Consider the following 23,821-nt stretch of genomic DNA (forward strand, 5'->3'; position numbering starts at 1 on the left):
TTCCTATTACTTTCTAGGAGTCTTATCATTCCATTGTCCAAAAACTATTCCGAAATAATAATGAGAATCATAAGTGACATTAGCATGTGTGATGTTCTTGATAAACTTTATCATGTGTATGGGATGTTTGAAAATATCTTAAATAATTTTATATTTTCATTCTAATAATATATAGTGAGTGTTCGGTAAAAATTAACTTAATGACTTAAAGTAAATTAATAATTTAATTTAAATCATTAAATAAATTAAATATATTTAATAAAATAAATTAATTATATGATTTATAGTAAAAAATAATTTTAATTAATAAGTGAAAACAAACTTATTTTTAAGTTCATATTTTTATTTAATATTTTTATCATCATTTGTCCTAATTATCTTTATAATTTTTTTTTTATTTCACAATCTTCACTATTACTCGATATTCTTTGTGCTAGTTATAATTTGTGAGAATAAATATGTCAATTTAATGATTTAAAAAAAGTTTTAAGTTAATTTTATTCAATCACCTTAATATTTAAAGTAAGAATTAAGTAATAAATTTTAAATCAATAATTTAAATATAATTTAACTTAAAATTAATTTAAGTCATTAAATAATAAATATTGAGTTTTACCAAACATTTTCAATCATCCTTGTTTCTCATTGTGATTGAAAAAATAAAATATAATAAATTAACAATTAGAAAAACTTAATTTATTTAAGGATACTAATGATGCTTGATGTTAATTAACCAGTCCATTGAGGTTCATGGGTCATTCAAGTAGAGAAGAAATGCTAGGTGCTCTTTTTGGTAGCATGCGGCTCCAATTTTAATTTTATTTGTTCTTCTTAAAACTTAAATTTTTTAAAAAACTTTTAAAAATAGTTTGTAATGACATGTTATCACTTTTCACTCTTAATATTTAATAATTAAAAATATTTTTTTTTATTATGATATTGGTACTTTTAGTTTTAAATGTTTGAAAATATGAATAAGTCTTTTAAAAAAATTTAAAATAAAATTTCAGGTAATGAATTTTAATTTTTTTTCAAATAGTATAAGTATTTAAAACGTTTTATTAACTTAATTTTTTATAAATAAAAAAACAAAAAAATGATGAGGCTTTTAAAACAAGGATTCTTAAAAACGCGCTTAAAAATATAGATTTAAAAAAAAAATTATTATCATGAGTTTAAAAATATAATATATGGTCCTACTTTTATGTGAATTTTACTTTTAAAATTTTAATTTATAAATTAAAAATAAAAATACAATCAATAAATATTTTAAATATTTATAAAAATATAAATATAATATAAAATTAATTCTGATTTTTAAAAAATAATAAAAACAAAATACATTCAAGATTTCAAATGATGATTTATTTGTCTAAATTAAGTTAATGTTTGTTTTTTTATTGAATAAAAAAATAAAAATATTTAATATTTTTATTAAATTAAAAATAGTATGTTAACAACATTAAGTTACTTATAACTTAATAGAAAAAATTAAATATTTTTATTTTTTTATTCAAATTAATAAAAATTAAAAATAAAAACACCAACTGGATTTTTTTTTTAAATTTAACTTTTGCAATTCAACGTAAAGGGCAATAAAAGGAAATAATAAAAATCCACTTCGCAATTATAAAGTTTTTCTGGAAGAATCCGTACAGAAACGCTGCGTTTTGCTTTGGCACCGCGTTAGCAGTTTAGCACTTAGCACGGCTTGTTTGGCCCCATGTTTTCCACAAGAATCTTCAGATAAGATATGATTTCTGATTTGAATATCTCTCCCTTGTCACGCTTTGTTTGGTTGTCGCCGAGGAAAACTGTGGAAAATTGAAGGACTAAGAAAGAAAATTAGGAATTTAGGTTTAATATCGTTTTCGTTCCCAAAAGAAAACCAACATTAAATCATTTAGATGCTTCAATTGTCCAAACTGGTTCTTTCGGCGAAGTTGAGTGTGCAACACGGTATCACAAGTGATAAAGAACTTTGCTTCTTCCAAATTCAAATTTAAATTGGTTTTCTTTTGTTTAAATACATTTTCTCGGTGATCAAACATGCTAGTATGTCATTGTAGTCTATAGAATTGTATTTTAATGATGAACAAATATCAGGGAAGGGGTTTTTCAATCCATCGGTTCTGGAATATGTTTGATTTTTAGAAAATTTGAGAAAAAAATATAAATAAAAGAAAATAGAGATAAAATATATATATATATTTAAAATTAATAATTTATTTTAAATTTTTATATAAAAATACATAAATTTTTTATTAATTTTAATTATATTTGATTTTTTATATTTTTATAATATAATCATCATTTGTAATTTATTTTTTTTCTTTTCACTACACTTTTATAAGAACCAAATATAACACAAATAATTTTTGTTCTAAAATAAAATACGAAAAATATAATTTAAATCATTCAATTACCTTGTTTGTTAATACTTGCTTGATGCATTCCCCAATTTTTTGTTTTTAAAAATAAAATTAGTAGTGAATTGTGTTTAAAATATGAGAATTCCCACATAAAAAAAAAATATAAAAACAAGATTGTTAAAGTTATTTATAATATGATAGCTTTTTTTATCTTTTCCAATTTTTTAATTTCAAATTGATTTTCTTTACAATCAAACACACCACGATGTATTGTGAGTCTAATAATTTTAATCATGTTTAACTTTAAGAATACAATAAGAATAAAATATTAAACAAAAGTAATATTGTCGTGTTTGATGGAAAAAAACCATAATTAAAATTAATTCAAAATATATATATTTTGAATCATTTAATCTTTTATGAATAATAAAAATATATATTTTTTGATAATTTTCTTTTTTAAATTATGAAAAATGAAAATATAATGAGAACTGTTGTTTTATATTTGGATTTTTCAAATATAATTTTGTTCCTAAAAATTATTTTTGAAAACATTATAAAGAGGAACTTAGGATCTGTCTATTGTTATGAAATTGAGTGATTGATGTTCATGTTGGCTTCTTAAGTAAACCGTGAGTAGAAAAAGGCCAAACAATTTGGAATTTGGATTGGAAATATAAGGTGGGAAGGTTGTGAGTCTTGTGACGGTAACTTTCTTTCCTTCCAAGCAAACAGACACAGGCTGAGTTGACCACCCCTTACATGTAATTCCGCACGGCAAGCAGTCAAAGGCTCGAAATCATGCGAGATCTCAGTTGAAGAGATGGGTATGTTACTCTATCTCTCCTGATGTTATTATGATTGTTTGTCCTTGTTTCCCTCTTTTATTTTCCATTTACCTTGTGGGGAAAACCAGACAAATACTAAAGAAATGTATGGGTTTGTTTGAAGACTGCTCTCTAACTTATAGCTTACGGGCGGGTTGGGTACGGCCCCCTCGTTCATTCAAAATAATTACCCGTGCCCATCTCCACCTTGTCTTATAATTTTTTTTAATTATATTCAAATAAATATATTTTATAAATAATAAAAATTTTATAATTTTTTATAAATATTTGATTTAATTTCTAAATCGTGAATCTAAACGTTCCATGTTTTTTATTATAAAGTATTATTTATTATTTCAAGTATTTATGTATAAGTTTTAAAAACATAATGATATTTTTGTCTAAATAAAACCAAAAAAATGGTAAAATGTTAAATTTCAAAATTTGGTTTTCAAATATTTTTTTAATCAATTAACCTACTTTTTTATAACTTATTTTATTGATGAGTATTTTATTATTATTATTATTATCTATACATTAAAAAAGAAAAATAAAAATCAACTTAAATTAATTTTATATATAATCAGAATGATTGAGACATGATAAGGTAATATTTGAACAAAAAACAAAAAAACTTAAACCCGTTTATTTAAATTTCAAACTCATCCCATTAGGGGGTGGGGTAGGGGAAAAAACTCGTCTCATTGTTATCTCCACTTACGTTAAAAATATCAATTAAAAAATAAAATTTTAATACAAGTAGAAATAATCGCAGGAAATCCTTTGATAACACGGATTCCTATTTCTCAATGATATCCCATGACCAAAACAATTGGCTGAATCCCGTGAAACCATTTCATAGAAGTTCATTGATATCTTCTTTTTATAAAGCAAATCGACTTCGATGCTTAAATAATCCGCATTACTTCTGCTTCTATTGCAACAAAAGATTCCCTTTTTATGTGGAAAAAGCCTATATCAATAATTCTGATTTTACATATGGACAATTCCTCAATATTTTGTTCATTCGCAAGAAAATATTTTATTTGTGCGGTGGTAAAAAAAACATGCTTTTTTGGAGAGAGATATTATTTCATCAATAGAGTCACAGGTATCTAACATATTCATACCTAACGATTTTCCACAAAGTGGTGACGAAACGTATAACTTGTACAAATTTTTCCATTTTCCAATTCGATCCAATTCATTATATATATATATATATATATAATTTTATTTTCTTATAGCTTGAAGAGTATATAGCATTTACTTATAGCCCTCTACAGTACAATTTAGTCATTTCACATAATCAGAAGATTCAGCACGCCGTCCCATCTTTCTAGAAAATGACCACATTATACTCTCATGCATTCACAACAAAACAAAGACAAGGAAAGAAATGGCAACATCTTCAACCCCAAGTCCCATACACAGAATAAGTTACTCCATGACCAGTCTAAAATGAAAACTTACTCTTAGAATTTCTCGACCAATTAGAAGAATATGGTTGCAACATCGTTTTTATATTGTTATTGTTGGGTGAAAGATAATTATCAAAAGTCAAAATAGTTGTTATATAATTTTTATTTTTTTAAAATCATCACTTATTTGGTAAGTAAGTGATAAGAATTACGAGAGTCCAATTTTGTTCGTTTGGAAAGAAATTAAAAAAAGAAAAAAAAAAAGAAAGGAAGAAAAAGGTAAGACAACGGTAGGCTTTACATGAGGCATATTATTTATAAAAAGGGGGGGAGGGAGGGGGGTATTTTGGTCATTTCATGTAAACGAACGAACAAATTAGAAAAATTAAAAATAAAAATTGAAAGTCCATCCATCAAACTCCCATTACATCCATCAAATTTTGTCATATATATAAAATTTTGAATCCATCAAACTCCCTTTACATTCATCAAATTTTGTTATATATAAAATCCCTAAAATACATTTTTCATTGATTTCCATCATTTTTATACAAAATTTTAAAATATTGAAATGAAAAAAGAAAAAAGAAAAAGGTGGGGGCTTGAGAAATTAGTTATGATGTTAAATTAGGTGTCATAATGGGTCATTTTTTATAGTTAGTCTTGAAAAATGAAATGACAAGGAAGAAAATAGAGAGAAAATGAGAGTAGTCAACCAAATGTTGGCATCAGTCACTATTGACAGCTTGACCCAACAAAATGAGATGATAGAAGAAAAAAAAATAGAGAGAACCGATGGTAGAGTTTGTGATATTTGAAGGTTAAAAGAATGTGACAATTTGATTCATTCATATAAATTTTATTTAAAAAGCAAAAGAAAAAAAAAATTGATGGATGTCTAAAGTATCAATCCAAACACACCATATGCTATTTACTTCATATATTTTATATGATCTTCCTTTCCAATACATATATTAAATTAATTTTAAGTATGTGATAGAATTTTTTTTTAAGGTAAAAACATTTTAAAACGTGGTTGGTTTGGTAGGAAAAACGAAATAAAAATTTAAAAATAAATTGTAGGACATTTAAAAATGGTTCAAATTTATTAAAATATCTTTAAAGATGTTGTTAAATAAGGGTTTTTTTTTTTTGAGAAAAAAAATGAGTTTTGATTTCCTATTATGCAAATATATGGAAAAAAAACCCCAATTTTTTTGAATTATTATTATCTTCATATATTTAAAAATAATTTAAAATACGTACATTTTTTAATGAGTCATATAATTATTCTATAAAATTCATCTTTTACTTGTTATGTTATCAACAACAATTGACAAATAGACTCCTTCATGTAAATGTTTTCCTTCATTTTAGATATGTTATTTATTATTATTATTATCATTTGAGATTTTTTTTCCTTAGAAACAAACACTTCCAAGGAAAAGTTGAGAAAAAACAAGCATAAATATAAGATAATTTGAAGAGTGTGGATATTAGATACTAGTGAACATGCTCAAATACTAACAATAATAATAATAAATATATAAAAAATGAAACAAAATATTTACATGAAATAGTTCTATAGTATTTTAATGACATGATAAATAAAAGAGACATTTTAGTAAATAATTATATAACTCATTAAAAAAATGTATGTATTTTAAATTATTTAAAAAATAAATAAAGATAATAATTATTTAAAAATTTTGAATTATTTTCCATATATTTTTAACCAATGATTGATTAAATCAAATGAAAGAAGGAATTCTGTTTTTATAATTTCGAATATTTTCTTAATTTATACTTAGTAATTAGTCTTGAGACCCTTATGATTTTGACCCTTTTTTTATGTTAAGGAGAGTTGTTAAACAAGCGCATCTTATTTCCCTCTGTATTCAACTTAAAAATAAATAAAATAAAGTTTACATGTAAAATGACGAACTTACCCTTTTATTTTACCTCCACACGCCCACCGGACCCTAATCCAATTCTTCTTCCTTTGCTCTCATTTTCTTCCTCCCCCAATTTTTCTTTCCTTTCTCTTCATCTTCATCCTTCAACATCTTTCGTTGTCAATTTTTTTTTTTAACATTTAAATTTAATTAAAATTTTAAAAATGGGCAAACCAATTGGCAAAATTTAATTTTCATTTTAAATTTTTAGTTCAATATTAATTTTTTAAAATAAATTTAGTATAGGATAGGCTCTAATACAAATTAATGAACAATATTTTTATATTTAATTTTTTAATTATATAAATTTAATAACCATTTATGAAATTGTTGTAAAGAAGATTATAAATATTTTAATTTAAATTTTATTTTATTTTATTTATATATATCTAACATTTTTATATGATATAATCAATTCATAATATAAGATTAATATAAGGATTATGCAAAAAATAATATTAAAATAAAAATATTTTATCTCTTTATATATGGATATTATGTTAATTAAATTAATTTTCATTCCATTTATTGATATGACATTTTGATTCTAATTTTTTCCTTGTAACCTCTTTCTTTCCTATTTTCAATATTTTTTCTTTTGTTCCCCCTCCTGAACACGTCATTATAATGATCAAAATTATAAAAAATATAACCTTTTGTGGTCCAATCACAATGCCCCATCTGGTGCAGAACGGCTTTAGAGATTTCCAAAACACGTGGCAGTCCATTATTGGGCTCTCGAAACCTTCCCTAAGCTACCTGTCCCACTGGAGCACTCCCCCCTCTGATTTGCTAGCATGCGCCTTTTAATTATTTTTAAGAATAATTTTATATTAAGAATTCAAATATAGAATTTTAATTATCTTTTATAGTATTTTATAATGAATTATTTGAAAGCGCTTCAAATTTATTAAAAAAAAAAAATCACTCTATTTTTCAAACAAAGGTTTAAAAACTATTTCAATCAAAATATTTTCTAAATTAGAAATCATTTTTTATTCCAAAAAAGAGAAGACAACGTGCACGTTAGCGTCAGGGGGACCATGGGCCGCGCACATTAGACTCCGCCACCAGGCTCCAAAAAGAAAACGAACTGTACTTGCTGTGTCCACAGTGGCAAGAGACACATTTTTTCACCACATGAGGCCATTTTGGTCATTTGAAAAAGACAGCATTCTTTAGGTACCAAAATGCCCCTCACTTCGCCACGTGTCCAAACTCGCTTTGCACGCCGAGAATTTACCCCACTAATCTCACCAATGGTTTCACCCCACCTCTGATTTTTCACTTTCTATTTCCAAATATAAATTCTTGCATTTTTTTTTTAATAAAGTCAATTTCGTTATTTTGTGTTTATATAATATTAAATATAATGATAATATTCCTAAATTAATACATAATTTTGAATAATTATACTTTCCACCCCTTATAAAAACTAAATTTTATTAAATGCAATTATTATTACATAAAAATATATTAAAATTTATTTTTATTTTTCACTTTCCTCCTGAACAATCACTTTACACTGCTTCAAAAGAGTTTGTTTATTAATTTATTTTTTTAATAATATTTGGATGAAAAAAAAATTATAGTTTTTCAACGTTAAATTCGTTTTTGGAGACATAATTACTTCTTAGAAAAGCTAATATATATGTATATATAATTTATAAAAATGTGTGGGTAATATTTATTGTAATTTTTGTTATAAATAAAAATGAAAAAATAGAAGGAATGTAACAGTGGGTTCAGCTTTTAACCGTGCAACCTCTGTGTGTGGCCTGGTTTGCTATAAAGCCTCAACAAATCTCTCTCTCTAGCTTTCTCTCTCTAAAAATACACAGCACCAAATCTCATCGCGGAAAACCCCTACGTCCTCATTCTCTCCTTTCCAATTCTTTCAATCATCGCCGATCCTCATCCTCAGCCGTCCGATTTCAATCACACGGCAATCGGACCCACTCATACCAATCCATCACGATCTGAAAGGCTGAATCCGGTACACACCGAACCAGATTTCGAATTTCCACCGTCAAATCCATCGGCATCGATCCCTACCTTACACGGCGGTAACGGCGTCGAAATTGGAACGTCAAATGGAGGATTGAATCCATGAGAATCTAACGATGCCGGGACTAGCGCAGAGGAACAGCAATGATCATCACCATCATCAACATAATCAATTTAGTAATGCGCAATCGACGGTGTACAATGGCTTCTGGTCGAAGCATCGGGACGATATCAGTTTCAATCAGCTCCAGAAGGTATGGTTATTGGACTAATTTGAATCGCTTTGTATCGTTTTGTTGATTTTATATTGGTTTTTGTGCGAATTTTGATGGTTGCTTTGGTTTTGAATTGGATCTCACAGCTCAAACAATTCAATTTAAGGTGTTTTAGGGTTTTAGGGTTGCGCCTAGTTTGCTGGATGTCTTGTTTTGATTGGATAGCGAGTGTTTGATTTATCAGATCCAGTTTTCATTGGTATCTGCGCCTTGTAGTTCAACTTTTTATTTTTTATGTATTCATATATATGTGGTTTACTATAGAGAATAAAAAGCTTTCAATCTTGTATTTTAAGATTTGTAGATATTTGAATGTTTATATATAAAGCGGAATTGTGTTTTTCGTGCTGTCCTACCAGATGCTGTTTGGTTGCTAAGAAAATTTTACAAAAGGAAAAGAAATAAAAATTCTAGGTGTTGGATTTTACGTGGATTGGACCAAGCAAACAAAAAATTTCGTTGCCTAGCCTATTTTAGTTATCTGATTTGGTTCAAATGAATTTTTTGGTTTTTGGAAACGAAACAGCTTTAGAAACTAAGGTTACAAATTTTATTCCGACCAAAATGCACACATTAAAAGGAAATGCGTTTGAATCTTAATCTGTTTACCTTTTCTAGTCAGGATTTAGAGAAGGCCTTACTTCTTTGTGTGAGTTAATGGATAGAAGTGGCAAATTTCTTGTGATGATTTCTGACATGCATTCAGGCTATGGGCTAGGCAGGAGAGAGACTAATTAGTAGTTACTAACCAAGTGTTTTTGTCCTTGTGATGTAGTTCTGGAGTGAGCTGTCACCCCAAGCTCGGCAAGAGCTTCTGAGAATTGATAAGCAAACTCTATTCGAGCAAGCTCGTAAGAACATGTACTGCTCTAGATGCAATGGGCTATTGCTCGAAGGTTTTCTGCAGATTGTCATGTATGGAAAGTCTTTGCAGCAGGAGGGAGCAGGTGGGCAACTTCCTAACCACAGATCAGGAGCATTAAAGATTCAAAATGATGGTGTATTGAGTACTACTAATGGGTGCCAAGATGAAGCTCAAGATCCATCAGTTCACCCTTGGGGAGGCCTGACCACAACTCGGGATGGAGCATTGACACTCTTGGACTCTTTTCTGTTTTCACACTCTCTCAAGGGACTCCAAAATGTAAGTACCATTGTAGTTTTTTTATCATTCATTTGATTCTTATTGCATGGTTTTATTTTCATCTGGCATTTTCAGGCGCTCACCTTTCACTTGAATCAGGTATTTGACAGTGCACGTGGAAGGGAACGGGAACGTGAATTGCTTTATCCTGATGCCTGTGGTGGGGGAGGTCGGGGTTGGATAAGCCAAGGAATGGCGGGTTATGGCAGAGGTCATGGAACAAGGGAGACATGTGCGCTGCATACTGCCAGACTTTCTTGCGACACATTAGTGGATTTTTGGTCAGCGCTCGGAGAAGAGACTAGGCAGTCTCTTCTCAGGATGAAGGAAGAGGATTTTATTGAGCGGCTAATGTACAGGTGTGTGTTTAGCCATCCGTTTATCTCTTATAGCAAGTAGTTCAAAGTCAGTGGATAAAGGCAGATGGGAAAAGATGGATAGTTGTAGGCTGCTGTTATTTGCACTGATATGATATTTGTTAGAATGGAAGGTGCTCATCCTGATAACAGCAACCAAAGAAAGGCAACTGCTTCTTTTGACAATATGAAAGATATCCCTTTTCCATTTGTGTGTCTATAGAGGATTTAGATAGTCTTGAGGTTGATGTTTGAGAACTGAAGGTGTGTAGTTTATATGCTCTGCAAAGTCAAACTATATGTTGACCTTTTGATGTTCTTAGTTGTAAGCGTGCAGTTAAATTGAGAAAATAACAATCTATCTGATGGACAACATCAAAACAAAGACTTTGGATTGGTATCAGATTGCCTATCTAAGATTGGATCAAAGGAATGGGGGGTCATTTGTTCTTGGTTTAGGAGATGATAAAAGGTTGTCAAACACCGCATTGTGATGGTATGTGATACCTTTTAATGGGAACTGATGAACTTTGATCAAAACTATAAATTATATACAAGCTACATTGAAGGGGCATTCCAACATCTTGGGCGTTCCAAACATCTTTCTATGAAAGCAGTCTTATTTGCAAGTCAGATTTGTGATCCCTGCTCCTGGGCTTCTAGCTAGACTGTTGTTCAAAATGTTGGAAAAGGTTCTGGAGCTCGGTGTTCCTAGGGGCAACCATGAGCTGTACTTCACATTGGATAATCTTCGAGATTAGAAAATCTCCTAACTATAAATTAAATACTTCTTTGAAAAGAGGAAATCACATGAGCTCGTCAGTTAGAAGCATAATGCCCTGACTTAATTAGGATAACCATTTATGACATATCAAAACACCCAGGTAATCCTTTTTCTCGCTAGAAGACTGAAAATATCCTTATCGCTGGTGTTCCTAGAGGACAGTTACTTACTGAAGTCAAGTTTAACCATACCATGCTTTATTCAAGAAGACTGGTAAGATAGACATCTAGCCTTTTTTCGCAGGTGGGCTCAAGTGTGTAGAACAACCTTGACACTGTCAGTGCTTGAGGAGGTTTATTTCTTTTTATAAAAAACATTTCTGTTCTGTTCCCCCAGGCTGTGGGATTGCATGAACATCCATTTCCTTGTAATTCAGCATTGTGTGTTTTATTCTAAGGCGTCCTTGGGAAAAATCCAATGGATAAAGGGTGATTGAGTGGCACTCCCTGTCCTTCATGGAAAACAAGAAAAAGTAGAGAGTCAGTGGTGTGAAGATCACATTCACTAGAGGATGTAACAGGTTTTGAAGGATGCATTAGGGCCTAAAGAGTGTCAAGTTGCTTGAGTCCATGTCGATAGGGAGATAGAGAAGCTGAATCTGCACTACCTTTTGCTTGTTAAGCAACTCTTTAGCTCCTAAAGCAGGTTACTTCAAGAAGGACATGGAATCTCACTGACTGGGAATTCCAAGAATAGGGTGGCAATGATCAATGATTTCTTGGTAAAAAGAGTTTCACTCTACCCCAGATTCAGCTAGAAATTGGCTGCTCCATCCATTACTTATTAGTCTAGTATATGCAGAGAGAAACAAATTTGAGAAAAATGCCATTGGTAACCCACTTGTAAAGGTGAAGAGTAAAGTGATGGACCTGATTGTATCACAACTATCATATTTGTTTCGTCTTGCTTCCGTTAAATGTTATGGATTATGGAAAACCATGGATGCATAAATTTAGTGAAAAAGAGGAATCTCAGCATCCACTTCCCTAGGAATGTGATGTTCCCTTCAACCTTTTATTGAGTTTCCATATTCATTGAGACTGTTCACATCCTAATTCCTGGGATAAGATTCTATATATTCACTCCTTTTTTCTAAAAAAGGGTCCCTTTGTAAATTTTTTTATTCTCTGCTGCCTTTATAGGATAATGAGAAGTCGTGAAACAAGTCAGGTAATGGGAAATCAAGGATCAAGAGTCATTTTTCTTCCCTGGTAAATACATTATTCTTCTGGAAGCCAACAGCTTAATGCCTATCAAAAAGATGAACCCAATAGCTTAACAACTTTTCAAACTGGATCCAGAAAACTGATTCACGTATTTCTTGGTGGAAGTTGTAGATACCTCTTGAACCATTCCTCCACTTGGCAGGTTATATCATTAGGTAGGTTTCCTCATTATCTGGGTGAACAAGCTACTTCTATACAGTATGACCCTAAGCAAGTTTAAGAAACACAAATAACATTTCTGCAAATTGGAGATGAGAGATGTGAGCTTAACTGCATATTTAAATGTAACCATTTGCCATATAGCCTTTCTGTTCTTCCCTATAATTTCAAAAAGAAGATTTTTTTACCAGAAAAAAAAAAATGAAAAAGTGGGAGAGATGACCTTGAAGAGTCTTCATCTGTGCTCTAACAGACAGGTTTCAGTGTTCTATTTATGGATCCAAAAACCTAGTTGAAGTGATATGGAATCCTTTCTGAGTCCATTTTTTTTTTTTTTTTTGGTGTTACTTATATGGAGTCTTCTATTAGCTTAATATAGTTTTTTTTTTTTTTGCATCCTACACTAATCTTATCACTTGAGTCATAGGTTAAAACTCCAGTCTCTCCTCTTGTAGAAAGATCAAGTATCTATTCATGTGTCAAGAGATGAATGAATGAATAAATCATGGATTTAATCTGGATGACAATTTCTGGCTAGGTGATGCTGCATGAAAATGTCTTCTTTTTGGTCCTTTGAGTTAATCATCCAGGAGGGAACATTCGAATACCAAGGTAGAGCTATGCGTGGGTAATTGAGATGGCTTTAAGCACATAAAGTGGATAACACAACAAAACTGACCTATTTGGCATTAGCATCATCAAGATGATGGAGCAGAAAATTGGTGCCAACAAACCACATAAGATAAGCCTGGAAAAAGTTTAGAAGATTGAGAAAATGGAGAAGGGATGCTAATTAAACGATGTGAGACATGAATGCCATCAGGAGGGTTTTGTAGCACCAGTAGAGCAAATTGTGACAGGGGAGCCATCTGAATTGTGGCATTTGGTCATTTAAGCATGGTTAATACCCTTCTTATAATTCTCATCCTAAATAGAGGAAATTTTAGCAAAAAACCTTTACTCATCATATATTCTTTCATGAAGTTATTATATAGTTAGGTCACTTCTACAAGTGTGCAATATGGACTCTTGTTGCAAAGCCTTTACTAAATTATTGCGGGATATCAGTGTGCCCTTGATTGGCTGACCACTTGTCATTCTATGAAATTTTGTATTATATAGTTATATTTTTCTTAAGAATTTGATGTTCATGTTACAGGTTTGACAGCAAGAGGTTTTGCAGAGATTGCAGAAGAAATGTTATTCGGGAGTTCAAGGAGCTAAAGGAGCTGAAGCGCATGCGGAAAGAACCTCGCTGCACCACTTGGTTTTGTGTTGCAGATACAGCCTTCCAATATGAGGTGCACTTCCCAACCCTTTGTGTATCTGATTTTCTTTCTGAAATCTTTTTGAGATTGAGGTTCCTTGTAAAACTCCATCTAATTGGTTTTGATAAGTTTTCTGTAAGACTGGCTATAGATGCTGCAGTCAGTGTGACATGATTTTAATCGACTCTTTTCCAGGTATCAGACAATACAATCCAGGCAGATTGGCACCAGACCTTCACAGATACAGTGGGCACGTATCATCACTTTGAATGGGCAGTTGGAACAGGAGAAGGAAAATCTGATATTTTAGAATTTGAGAATGTTGGCATGAATGGAAGTGTTCGAGTGAATGGCCTTGATCTTGGTAGTTTGGGAGCATGCTATATCACTCTAAGAGCTTGGAAACTAGATGGTCGTTGCTCTGAACTCTCTGTGAAAGCTCATGCATTAAAGGGTCAACAGTGTGTGCATTGCAGACTTGTAGTTGGGGATGGCTTTGTTACAATCACGAGAGGGGAAAGTATCAGAAGATTTTTTGAGCATGCTGAAGAGGCTGAGGAAGAAGAGGTCCGAGTTCATTTGGCTTATTGACTGCTGATTTCCTAGGCATTTAGAAGATATATTGCCTTCCTTGACAAATATTTGCAATTTCTTTGTTTTCATAGCTCTATCCCATGTACACTTTCAGGATGATGATTCCATGGACAAGGACGGAAATGAGTTGGATGGAGAATGCTCCCGTCCCCAAAAACATGCGAAGAGTCCTGAACTTGCTCGAGAGTTTCTTCTAGATGCTGCAACTGTTATTTTCAAGGAACAGGCATGTTAATTCTACTGATTCTGCATTCTGTTCATCCACAATGACATGTGTTTTTGTGTATGTGCCTTTTATGGATCTGCACATTGTTGGGTTGATAAACATTTTGTATCTTATCAAGAAAAGAAACAAAAAATTGCACTGTAGTTAGCTCAGCCCTCATGAGAATCCTGAAGGAATTCCAATTAATCTTGTCCATTGCTACCCAAGCCTCTTTGCTGTGGCCTGGGTTTATCTATGTTGAATCATTTGAATGCATTTCTGACACCTAATTCCAATTTTATAAGACTCTAGTTAAATGGTACCTAATGCATCTTTTTGTAAAGGATATGTCTATAATAATTTATTAAGATATACTAATAACTATATCCCCTTGGGATTAGTTAGGAATTAGGATACCAACATGCCTTAATATTATTGTGCAATTGTTTTATCATTGATAAGCTTGATATCTCTCTATTGCTTTTTATAAATAATAATTTATTGGCAAAAATTTGGAGCAACAGTAGTCCATTTTATTTCTATTATCAGTGGACATTCTGTTCAATTTTATTGAATAGTTTAACAACCTTTAAAAAAATAAAAAGATTTCAATGGTCTAGATTGCCCTCAATGTGGAGCAATACATGGTGTGAAGAGAGGTTTTGGTTGCCTGGTTGAAATGAATGGGGTCTATCCTCTACTTAGGATGTCCATCATACGTTATTGTTGGGGCTTTAATGCCATATTCTGCTTAAGAAGAATAAATCAGGATTAAGAAGAAGCTGGTTCTGTGGTTTATAAGTGTTGATTGTTAATTCAAAATTTTCTCCATCTTATTAATTTAGGGCTGGGGTTACTCCCCAAAAAAAAAATTGAAACCCTAACTGAAACAATGCATGTGTATGGGTGTGTTTAGCAGTTCTGCAACTAATTCTGCATTGTTGTTTTCAGGTTGAAAAGGCTTTCAGAGAAGGAACAGCACGTCAAAATGCCCACAGCATCTTTGTTTGTCTTGCACTGAAACTGCTAGAAGAACGTGTTCATGTTGCATGCAAAGAAATTATCACCCTGGAAAAGCAGGTCTTAATAGTTATGATATTTTAGGACACATTTTCCTCCAGATATCATAAAAAATAAGGAAAGTCATCTCCTGCATTTTGAGGATGGTTCTGACCCACTGTGTTATTTTTTCTCCACAGATGAAACTTCTTGAAGAAGAAGAGAAGGAAAAGAGGGAAGAAGAAGAACGGAAGGAGAGGAGAAGAACCAAAGAAAGAGAGAAAAAGCTCCGAAGAAAGGAACGATTAAAAGAGAAAGAAAGGGATAAAGAAAAGAAATGTTCTGAATCCACCCAAAGTTCTGTTGATCCTGAAGTTTCAAAGGATGAATCATCATTAAGTGTTGATGAGGAGCCAAATAACATCATCATGAACAGTGATTCAGTCAGTGAAACAGGTGATACTGTTCTGTCTGAGTCTCTTTCTCCATATATTCAAGATGAACACTTCTTGAATGGGTATATTACTTCGAAAATGCAAAACCACTCTTATGATAGTGCTGATGGGGAGTGTACTAATTTGAAAGATGGCACTGGTTCATTTGCGATGGAGCATTCAAAATTTTCTCGTCGGAGAATGAAATTTAGAAAAGATTTTCAGCTAGATCCAGCTTTGAAGTGGTCTGATAGACGTCGTTATGCAGTTGTTTCAGAAAGCGGAGCTATAGTTAATAAAAATGATCTGAGATTTCATGGCGATAATTTTGAGACTCCTTCCCGGACTGTCAATGGATTGAATAGGCAATCGAGGATAAATGCCACAAAGCCCAACGCTAGAAATTGTGGCCATAAGTTTGGTGAGAAGTTTCATTGTTCAAACAACAGGATGAGTGACAGATACGACTCCCATTCTTGTAGCTGTAACCAACACAGTGATTACAGAGCAAAGGTTGAGCCACAGCTTTCTACCATCAGATTAGGTCGTGACACAAAATCTGTGAGTAAGTCAGAATCTGCATTGGATATTTCTAAGCAATTCTATCGTGGTAACAAGTATAGCCAAACAGATTACATACGTGAGAGTTGTGGAAGACCCAAAAGCAAGACCATTGCAGGGAGCAATCCTCATGGCAATTTGCTTCATACCAAGAAAGTTTGGGAGCCCATGGAATCACAGAAGTATCCCCGGAGCAACTCAGACTCTGATGTTACGTTGAGGTCCTCTAGTTTCAGGATTGAAGAAATGGAAGAACCTGATAATCTGATTAAGTCATCTGATTCTACATTTTCTGGTGAAATTAATTGTGCGGATAATCATTTGAATGAATCAAGCAACTCTAGCTCCATAATGGACACTGATTGTCAGAATGGGTTTCATGTTGGGGAAAAGGAACCATACTACTCAACAGAAGCTGCTGATGAGGTAACTGGATTATCTTCTATGACGAACCCCTGCTTGGATGAGACTTCTGAGCCAACAATGAGCAGCACATCCAATTCTGATAACTGTTCATCATGCCTCAGTGAGGGAGACAGCAACACAGCCTCTTCAAATCCGCTGAACCTGGAATCCTCATCCACATCAGATTCAGAGGATGCCAGCCAACAATCAGAAGGAAGAGAAACATCAGTATGCATTCAAAATGGCTTCCCTGAGTGTCATGAGGTTGTTGTGGAGAAAAAACAGATTGAAAATGGAAAGGAGGCTTTTAGAAGCAAGATGTCGGCAGGGTTTTCACCAGATAGTGCCAGAAATAGCCTTCCAGCGAATGCACCTACAAAGACTGCCCAAAATCTTGATAGTGGAAAACCCAATGTTAGTATGGGTTCTCAACATCAAGGCATGCTTCCTACAATGCATAAACAGAATCTGCATTATCCTATGTTTCAGGCTCCTTCAACAATGAGTTACTACCACCAGAATCCAGTTTCTTGGCCTGCAGCTTCTGCTAATGGATTAATGCCATTCCCCCATCCCAATCATTATCTATTCACTAGCCCTCTTGGCTATGGTTTAAATGGGAGCTCACGCCTCTGTATGCAGTATAGTGCCCTGCAGCATTTAACTCCGCCGGTGCTGAATCCAGGTCAACTTCCAGTTTATCATCCAATTACCAAAGCAAATGGTGTGAACTCAGAGGAGCAAGAGAAGATTTTCAAGACGGGTGGTGCACAAGAAGCTTTTAATGAGGCGAAGAAGGAGAGAGTGCCTTCAGCAGGACCTCGTCCAACAGATGCACCACCAAATGGAGATGATGGGCAAAACGGAAACTCTGCCAAGTTGCATACGGGAAACCAGAGCTTTTCCCTGTTCCATTTTGGGGGGCCTGTAGCTCTTTCAACAGGAAATAAAGTGAACCCTGTGCCTTCAAAAGAAGGGAACGTTGGGGATTATTCTTCAAAATTTTCAGCAGATCATGTTGATGGTGATCATGCTTGCAATAAGAAAGAGACCACAATTGAAGAGTACAACTTGTTTGCAGCAAGCAACGGGATGAAGTTTTCATTCTTCTAATGTAGTGTTGTTGTTGTTGAGGTGTGAGGTGAGATGGCTTTTTGAGAATCAGTCCCTATCTTCTTCCTCTTATTTGGTTATGGAAGTTTGAGTACTACTTTGTAATGCGGTACAGAATAATCTTCCTCTGAAAAGTTCCAATTTTAGCTTATATTTTTCTTCAGTTGATTGTTGTCAAATTCTATCATTGTTTTTTCTTCTTAATGTAGAGGTTAAAAAAAGGGTTGAAAGAGTGCTATATGGTTTGAAGCTTTTATGTATGACCATCGGTTTTCCCTTTTTCTTTTACGTTTTTTATGAATGAAACATTTGTTGGTAGTGCTTCTTCTTCTCTTCCCATTTTGGTATTGGATCCACAGCTCTAAGACCCGGAAGATCAATAAATATTGAATTTTCTCATTTCTCGTGCTCTTAAGTTTTGCTCGGTGAAGATACCACAGCTACGCTTTTGAGAAAGTTTCTGTCATACGAATCCGCCCAGGACAGTGTTGGTGGCGGTGGATTGGCACATGTCACGATTTGGGGTTAGGATGCACCTCCATATGTTAAAGAATTTGTCGTTATCAGCACAGTCTGTAAGTTGACTAAGGATTAGATGTGATTATCCCACGTAAGATAGACAAGAAGTTTCAAGCAAGATGTGTATTTAAGTTCCTTTTAATAATACAAATGTGTTTTCAAGCTCCAAGAAGATTCAACTCTAAAACACATTGGTTCCTAAAAGTATAAAGGAAAAAAAAAAAAAAAAAAAGAGTTTTTTATATTTAGTTTTTTTTATGGAAAATATGATAGAAAATTAAATATAAATAAAATTATTAAGAAATTTATATGTTTTTAAATTATTTAATGGAATAATTAATAAGTGAAAAAAATTTAAAAAGTATATAAAAATAATTTATTAACTTTAAATTTATTTTTTATTTTTTATACTTTTCTTCTTTTCCTTTTTCTCTTTCATATTTTCCTTCAAATTTTTCAAAAACCAAACATAATCATCATTCCAAGGTTTTACAAATGAATCATCAATTAAGTGCTATGCTGTTAAATCGAATAAAATCAATATGAGAATTGCTCCATAGAATTTCCGTTTTTTCTTTTTCTCTCTTTAATCACACATCGTAGACGATTGATTTTTCTTTAAATACTTTTTAGAAACATTACCAAGGGAATTCTAAATGCTAAACAATTTTTGCCTTAAAAAGTTTCATTAAAAGGATAAATATAAAAAGAGTTTTGATTGATACAAATATAATTTTCCATAAACATAACCAAGTTTTTAACCTAATGATGAGATGAACCGCTTGAATGATGAGATGAATCAATCCGGGACATGCCTGTTGGACATTTTCGGACGTTCACCAAGTTTTTCACCTTGGAACATCCAAAAAGATTGAAATACAAGTCTTTAACTCACACACACAATTGCAACTCAACCTCATATATAACCCATTTATTTACATGGTTTTAAATTTCAAGATTTTTTAAAATAAAGCTCTTATTAATAAGTTGCAACAAATTTATTACATGTATAATGTTTATAAATCATTCTAAAAAAGAAACTAATTTATAATTCATAAAAATAAAAAAATAAAAAATTAAAGTTTTAAACCAATTAAAGCAGATCATAGTCAAAGTTTTTTCTTTTCTTTCTCATCTTAGATGACAATAGTACTGCCATGACTGGAGTTTTCATTCAAGATGCTAATGCAGTAGCATCAATCAAGTCATGGACAAACTCCTTAAAGAAGTAACAGAGAATGGTAAACGAGATTGTTGTAGAAACAGAAGTTTGTGAATGTAGTGTTTGTCCATTAAACTCACAAGTCTTGCACATGAAGTTGTTACAGGAAATCAGGTTTGAGAAGAGAAAAAACCTAATCCTTTGAGTTTCTCACCTCGCGGAAGTTCAAAACAGCAAGATAAAAACTGGGTTCCTCAACAAATTCAGTCATCTCGAAAGAATGATCAGCAGCAACCTTCTGTAAAGTCATCTTATCAGGCAAGTCAGAGATTATCACATCTGGATATTGTCTTCGTTGCTGCTCTAGCACTTCCCTCCCCTGAAGATGGCTGATAACCACTCTTGCCCCTGCAAAAGCTGATGTTAGCACCTCAGGAAGCAAAGGCAATATAAGGAGATGCATCTCCAAAAGGGCTGTATTTTATAGCCAAAACATGCCGATATTGTCACCAATTCACGTAGTCAATGCAATATATAAAATCACAATTTAAAGCTAAAGTGTGGTTTTAATTGCATCATCTCACCATAATCAATGTTTATTATACAAGCCGGTTCAGTTCAAAATTGAAAGTAACTGAACAAATCCAAAAGGGGCATTTTTAAACACAAAACATGCCTACACTTGCACCAACTCACCATAATCAATAGTAGATATAAAACCACAATTTGAAGCCAAAACATGGCTTCATTCACAGCATTTCACCATAATTGCTATTAGATGTAGAAGCCTTTTGGCTTCAAAATTCAAAGTTTTCAGACAAATCCAAGAGACACCGACCTGAGAGGTTAAATACAATTAGCTTACTTGACAGTTCATGTTTAAAGGTTTAAGATTTTTAGTTTGAACAGAGATTTGTTGGTTTGAGTTCCCTGTTAAATCAAATGAAAATGAAAACTATTAACAATGCCTAAAATAAATGATAAATCTGATGAAAAAATTACCCGGCAAACATCGCTTCGCAAGCTCTCCAAAGATTCGATCAAGTTCAAAGGGCAAGGCAGGCAGAAAATAGAGAAAAACAACATCAAAAGGTGTCCATTTCTCCGGGACATATATTAGCTCTCCCTGCCAACACTTAACCTTGTCATATTTTTCTTTAATTCCTGCTAGTACAAAGAGTGAGTCATGGACAACAAGCAAAAGTTGGCAGGGTGATGAATCAACCAACTGATCCACAAACTCCTCCGCTCCAGTGGAAACCAAAACCCTAGAATTCTCTCCAATATTCCCTTTAGAGATTATCCAATCAGTCTTTTGCTTATGCTCCTCTTCAGAATTTGTACCATCGGAGTCGAGAAATGACCAATCTTTCTCCATAAAATCTTCAAAATCAATAACAGATACAGCTTCCTCATTTGAAGGAGTGGCAGCACCAACAGTTAATCTATGAATCGAAGATGAGAGTAAAGGAAAAGATGGGTAATTGCCACGATGATAACTACTATAATGGCTATAACAATGATGCCGTAGGGGAATAAAAGGTGGGGCTTTTCGGGAAGGGGTGGCGAGGAGGGGAGACGAAGAAAAGAACAGAGCATTCATTGAAGAGAATTTTTTGAATTTTTTGAAGTGGGATATTCCTGGTTGGGCACAAGCGAAGTTCAGTAGTTTAAATAAATCTAAATATCCAAAAAAAAATTTGAATCAACAGAGTGCTGTTAGGGTTTCTGCATTCTTCTCAGCATCCTTTCACATGTACATCTTCCATTTATCATTCTATATTACCTATATAATTTTATGCAATTGCCCCTGTCATCAAGAACACATGAATACCAATCAGAAACAATCAAGAGTTATGTAATCCATAGTTCTTCATACGAGTGACAAGCATTACACACACAAACAGAAGATAAAGCAAACTCCTGTATTTATCCATTGATGATAAACTCTAAGGGGTATGTGAGAATAGGGAACGAGAAATTCATTTCATTTCCCATTCATTTATGCATTTGGATTACTTATTAGAAATGAGAATATGAATAAAAAATTCACCTTCATGAAAATCAAAACCCATTGTTGTAAGAATTTTGATTTATCTCTTAAATGGTATTATAATTCACCTTTATTTCTATTCCTCTTATTCCTATTCCCACACACCAAAGAATGTTTGGAATGTTGAAATAAAGAATGTGAAAGGGAAATTTATTCCATCTCGCATTCATTACTGTGTTTGGATAACTTTTTAGAATGGGAAACCAAATCCCACACTTACCAAGCTTTTGATTCTCCTTTCCACATGGTATTGTGATTCACCTCCATTCCGATCATATTCTCACTCTACCAAACACGCAAAATCCATTCCATTTCCTATGCATTAGCGTGTTTGGATTACAATGCGAAATGGGAATATGAATAAAAAAATTATTATCATGGAAACCAAAACAGAGCCTTGTAAGATTTTGATTCCTCTCCATTTCCATTCCCGAATACCAAACGCATCCTAAGAGGCAAACTTCTGTATTTATCCATTGATGATAAACCCTAATACAAGATTTTTACATTGATGATAAGCCCTGTGACAATATTTTCCTATCGTTAATTGAACCAAAAGATATATGACAGCAAAATTTTCCCATTTCACCCGGTTTTTATCCATTGATAGTAAACCCTAACACAACATTTTCCCTTTTCAATCTCGGACCAAACCCCCAAAAACTAGACTAAGAAAGCAGTAATCCACTCACCTGTTCGTCGGAATCACTCGTTGGTAATTGTCTACCGCCGGCTAAGGGCAGAAAAACTGTGAACGGAAAGGAGAGTCAGTCGAGATTATGCTAAGCACTGAAGCTCTGACATATCAATATTTTAGAGACTTCATTCTGGATATGACTTGGGCCGGGCCTGCATTTGATGCCTAAGGCCAGGCCGGGCCAGACGGGGTTGGGCTTTTGGGTCATAATCTACTTGCTCGCCCACTTCATTTGATGTCTTGTTTGGATCATTCACTCCTAAAAGTCCTCATAGAAATACTTTTGCTAAAAAGGACAATTTGGAATAAAAAACCGAATCGAATCAAGCCTTTTGAGGTTTGTTTGGTTTTTATGGATTGGTTTCAACCCAATTTTATAGTCTTTTTTAATCCTCAACCTAATTGTAGATTTGTGTTTGTCTTGAATCCAAAGCCCACTAATTTGAGTTTATATTAGACCTTAAATCTAATTTATTTTTAAAATAATTGATTTGATTTGATATTAAAAATATATTAAATACATTTAGAATTTAATTTGACTATAATATAAAAACAATAAATTAATTTAATAGAGTCTAATTTTTTTTTAAAATTATCAAATATCAAACAATAAATTAAGCTCATTTAAAATTTGAAGCTTGAATTAACAAACTCAATCCAAATATCTGTTTGTTTAATTTGGCCTCCTAAAAATTCAACTTCTAAGATTTATGATGAATGAACTTATTTGCTGACTTATTAAATAATTGAAATTTACATGAATATTAATTTCAAATATTGAGTGCTGAACTCTATAGTATTTATTTTCTTTATTGTTAATGCATTCACATCTTTTTCAATTTATTTGCTATACATTTGTAGTTGTTTTTATGGAGATTAATAAAAGAGAACTTATATATATACTTATGTATATAATATATTTTTTCTTTAAATGATTAAGAAAATAATACTAATTATACCTAATTCTATACAAAAAAAATTATTCCGATGCAATTATACATTTTTCTTTTTTTTGAAAGGTGTAATTAGGATACTTTTTTATTATTTATAAATCGAATAAACTTACTAATGGGACTCTAGGTATACCAATTTAAGGTAATCACTTAAGGGGATAGTGAATCGAGTGTTAGTCAATTTTTGCATATTATAATAAGTATTGACTATGATAGATGTAAAAAACAAATAAATAATAATATAATAATTTTGTAATAAAGATAGTAAGGAAGAGAGAAATGAAAATTTAAAATTTATAATGGTTTGACTTAATCTCGCCTACATCTACTCT

At 32.2% G+C, this 23,821-nt stretch overlaps 2 protein-coding genes across 3 annotated transcripts; one reads left to right on the forward strand and one right to left on the reverse strand.

The window, feature by feature from the left end:
- Positions 1–8,360: 8,360 nt before the first annotated feature.
- LOC100257222 (uncharacterized) lies at positions 8,361–18,268 on the forward strand. Of its 2 annotated transcripts, none has more exons than XM_019221716.2 (8): positions 8,361–8,836; positions 9,633–10,001; positions 10,101–10,360; positions 13,710–13,827; positions 13,990–14,361; positions 14,483–14,614; positions 15,545–15,673; positions 15,793–18,268. In XM_019221716.2, the coding sequence occupies exons 1-8, from the start codon at positions 8,699–8,701 to the stop codon at positions 18,103–18,105; spliced, it is 3,831 nt and encodes a 1,276-aa protein (XP_019077261.1). In that variant the 5' UTR covers positions 8,361–8,698; the 3' UTR covers positions 18,106–18,268. The 2 variants fall into 2 exon arrangements, with proteins under 2 accessions (XP_019077261.1, XP_003632681.1); XM_003632633.4 differs by having other exon boundaries at positions 8,363–8,836; positions 13,686–13,827.
- Positions 18,269–19,893: 1,625 nt separating this feature from the next.
- On the reverse strand, positions 19,894–22,663 carry LOC100267633 (uncharacterized). Its single transcript, XM_002280395.4, has 3 exons — positions 22,532–22,663; positions 20,789–21,596; positions 19,894–20,194 (listed from the first exon to the last, which is right to left on the reverse strand). Exons 2-3 carry the CDS (start codon positions 21,387–21,389, stop codon positions 19,980–19,982), a joined length of 816 nt encoding a protein of 271 aa, XP_002280431.1. The 5' UTR covers positions 21,390–21,596; positions 22,532–22,663; the 3' UTR covers positions 19,894–19,979.
- Positions 22,664–23,821: the final 1,158 nt, after the last annotated feature.

The sequence above is a fragment of the Vitis vinifera genome, chromosome 8 (assembly GCF_030704535.1).
Source record: "Vitis vinifera cultivar Pinot Noir 40024 chromosome 8, ASM3070453v1".
Taxonomy (NCBI): Eukaryota; Viridiplantae; Streptophyta; class Magnoliopsida; order Vitales; family Vitaceae; genus Vitis; species Vitis vinifera.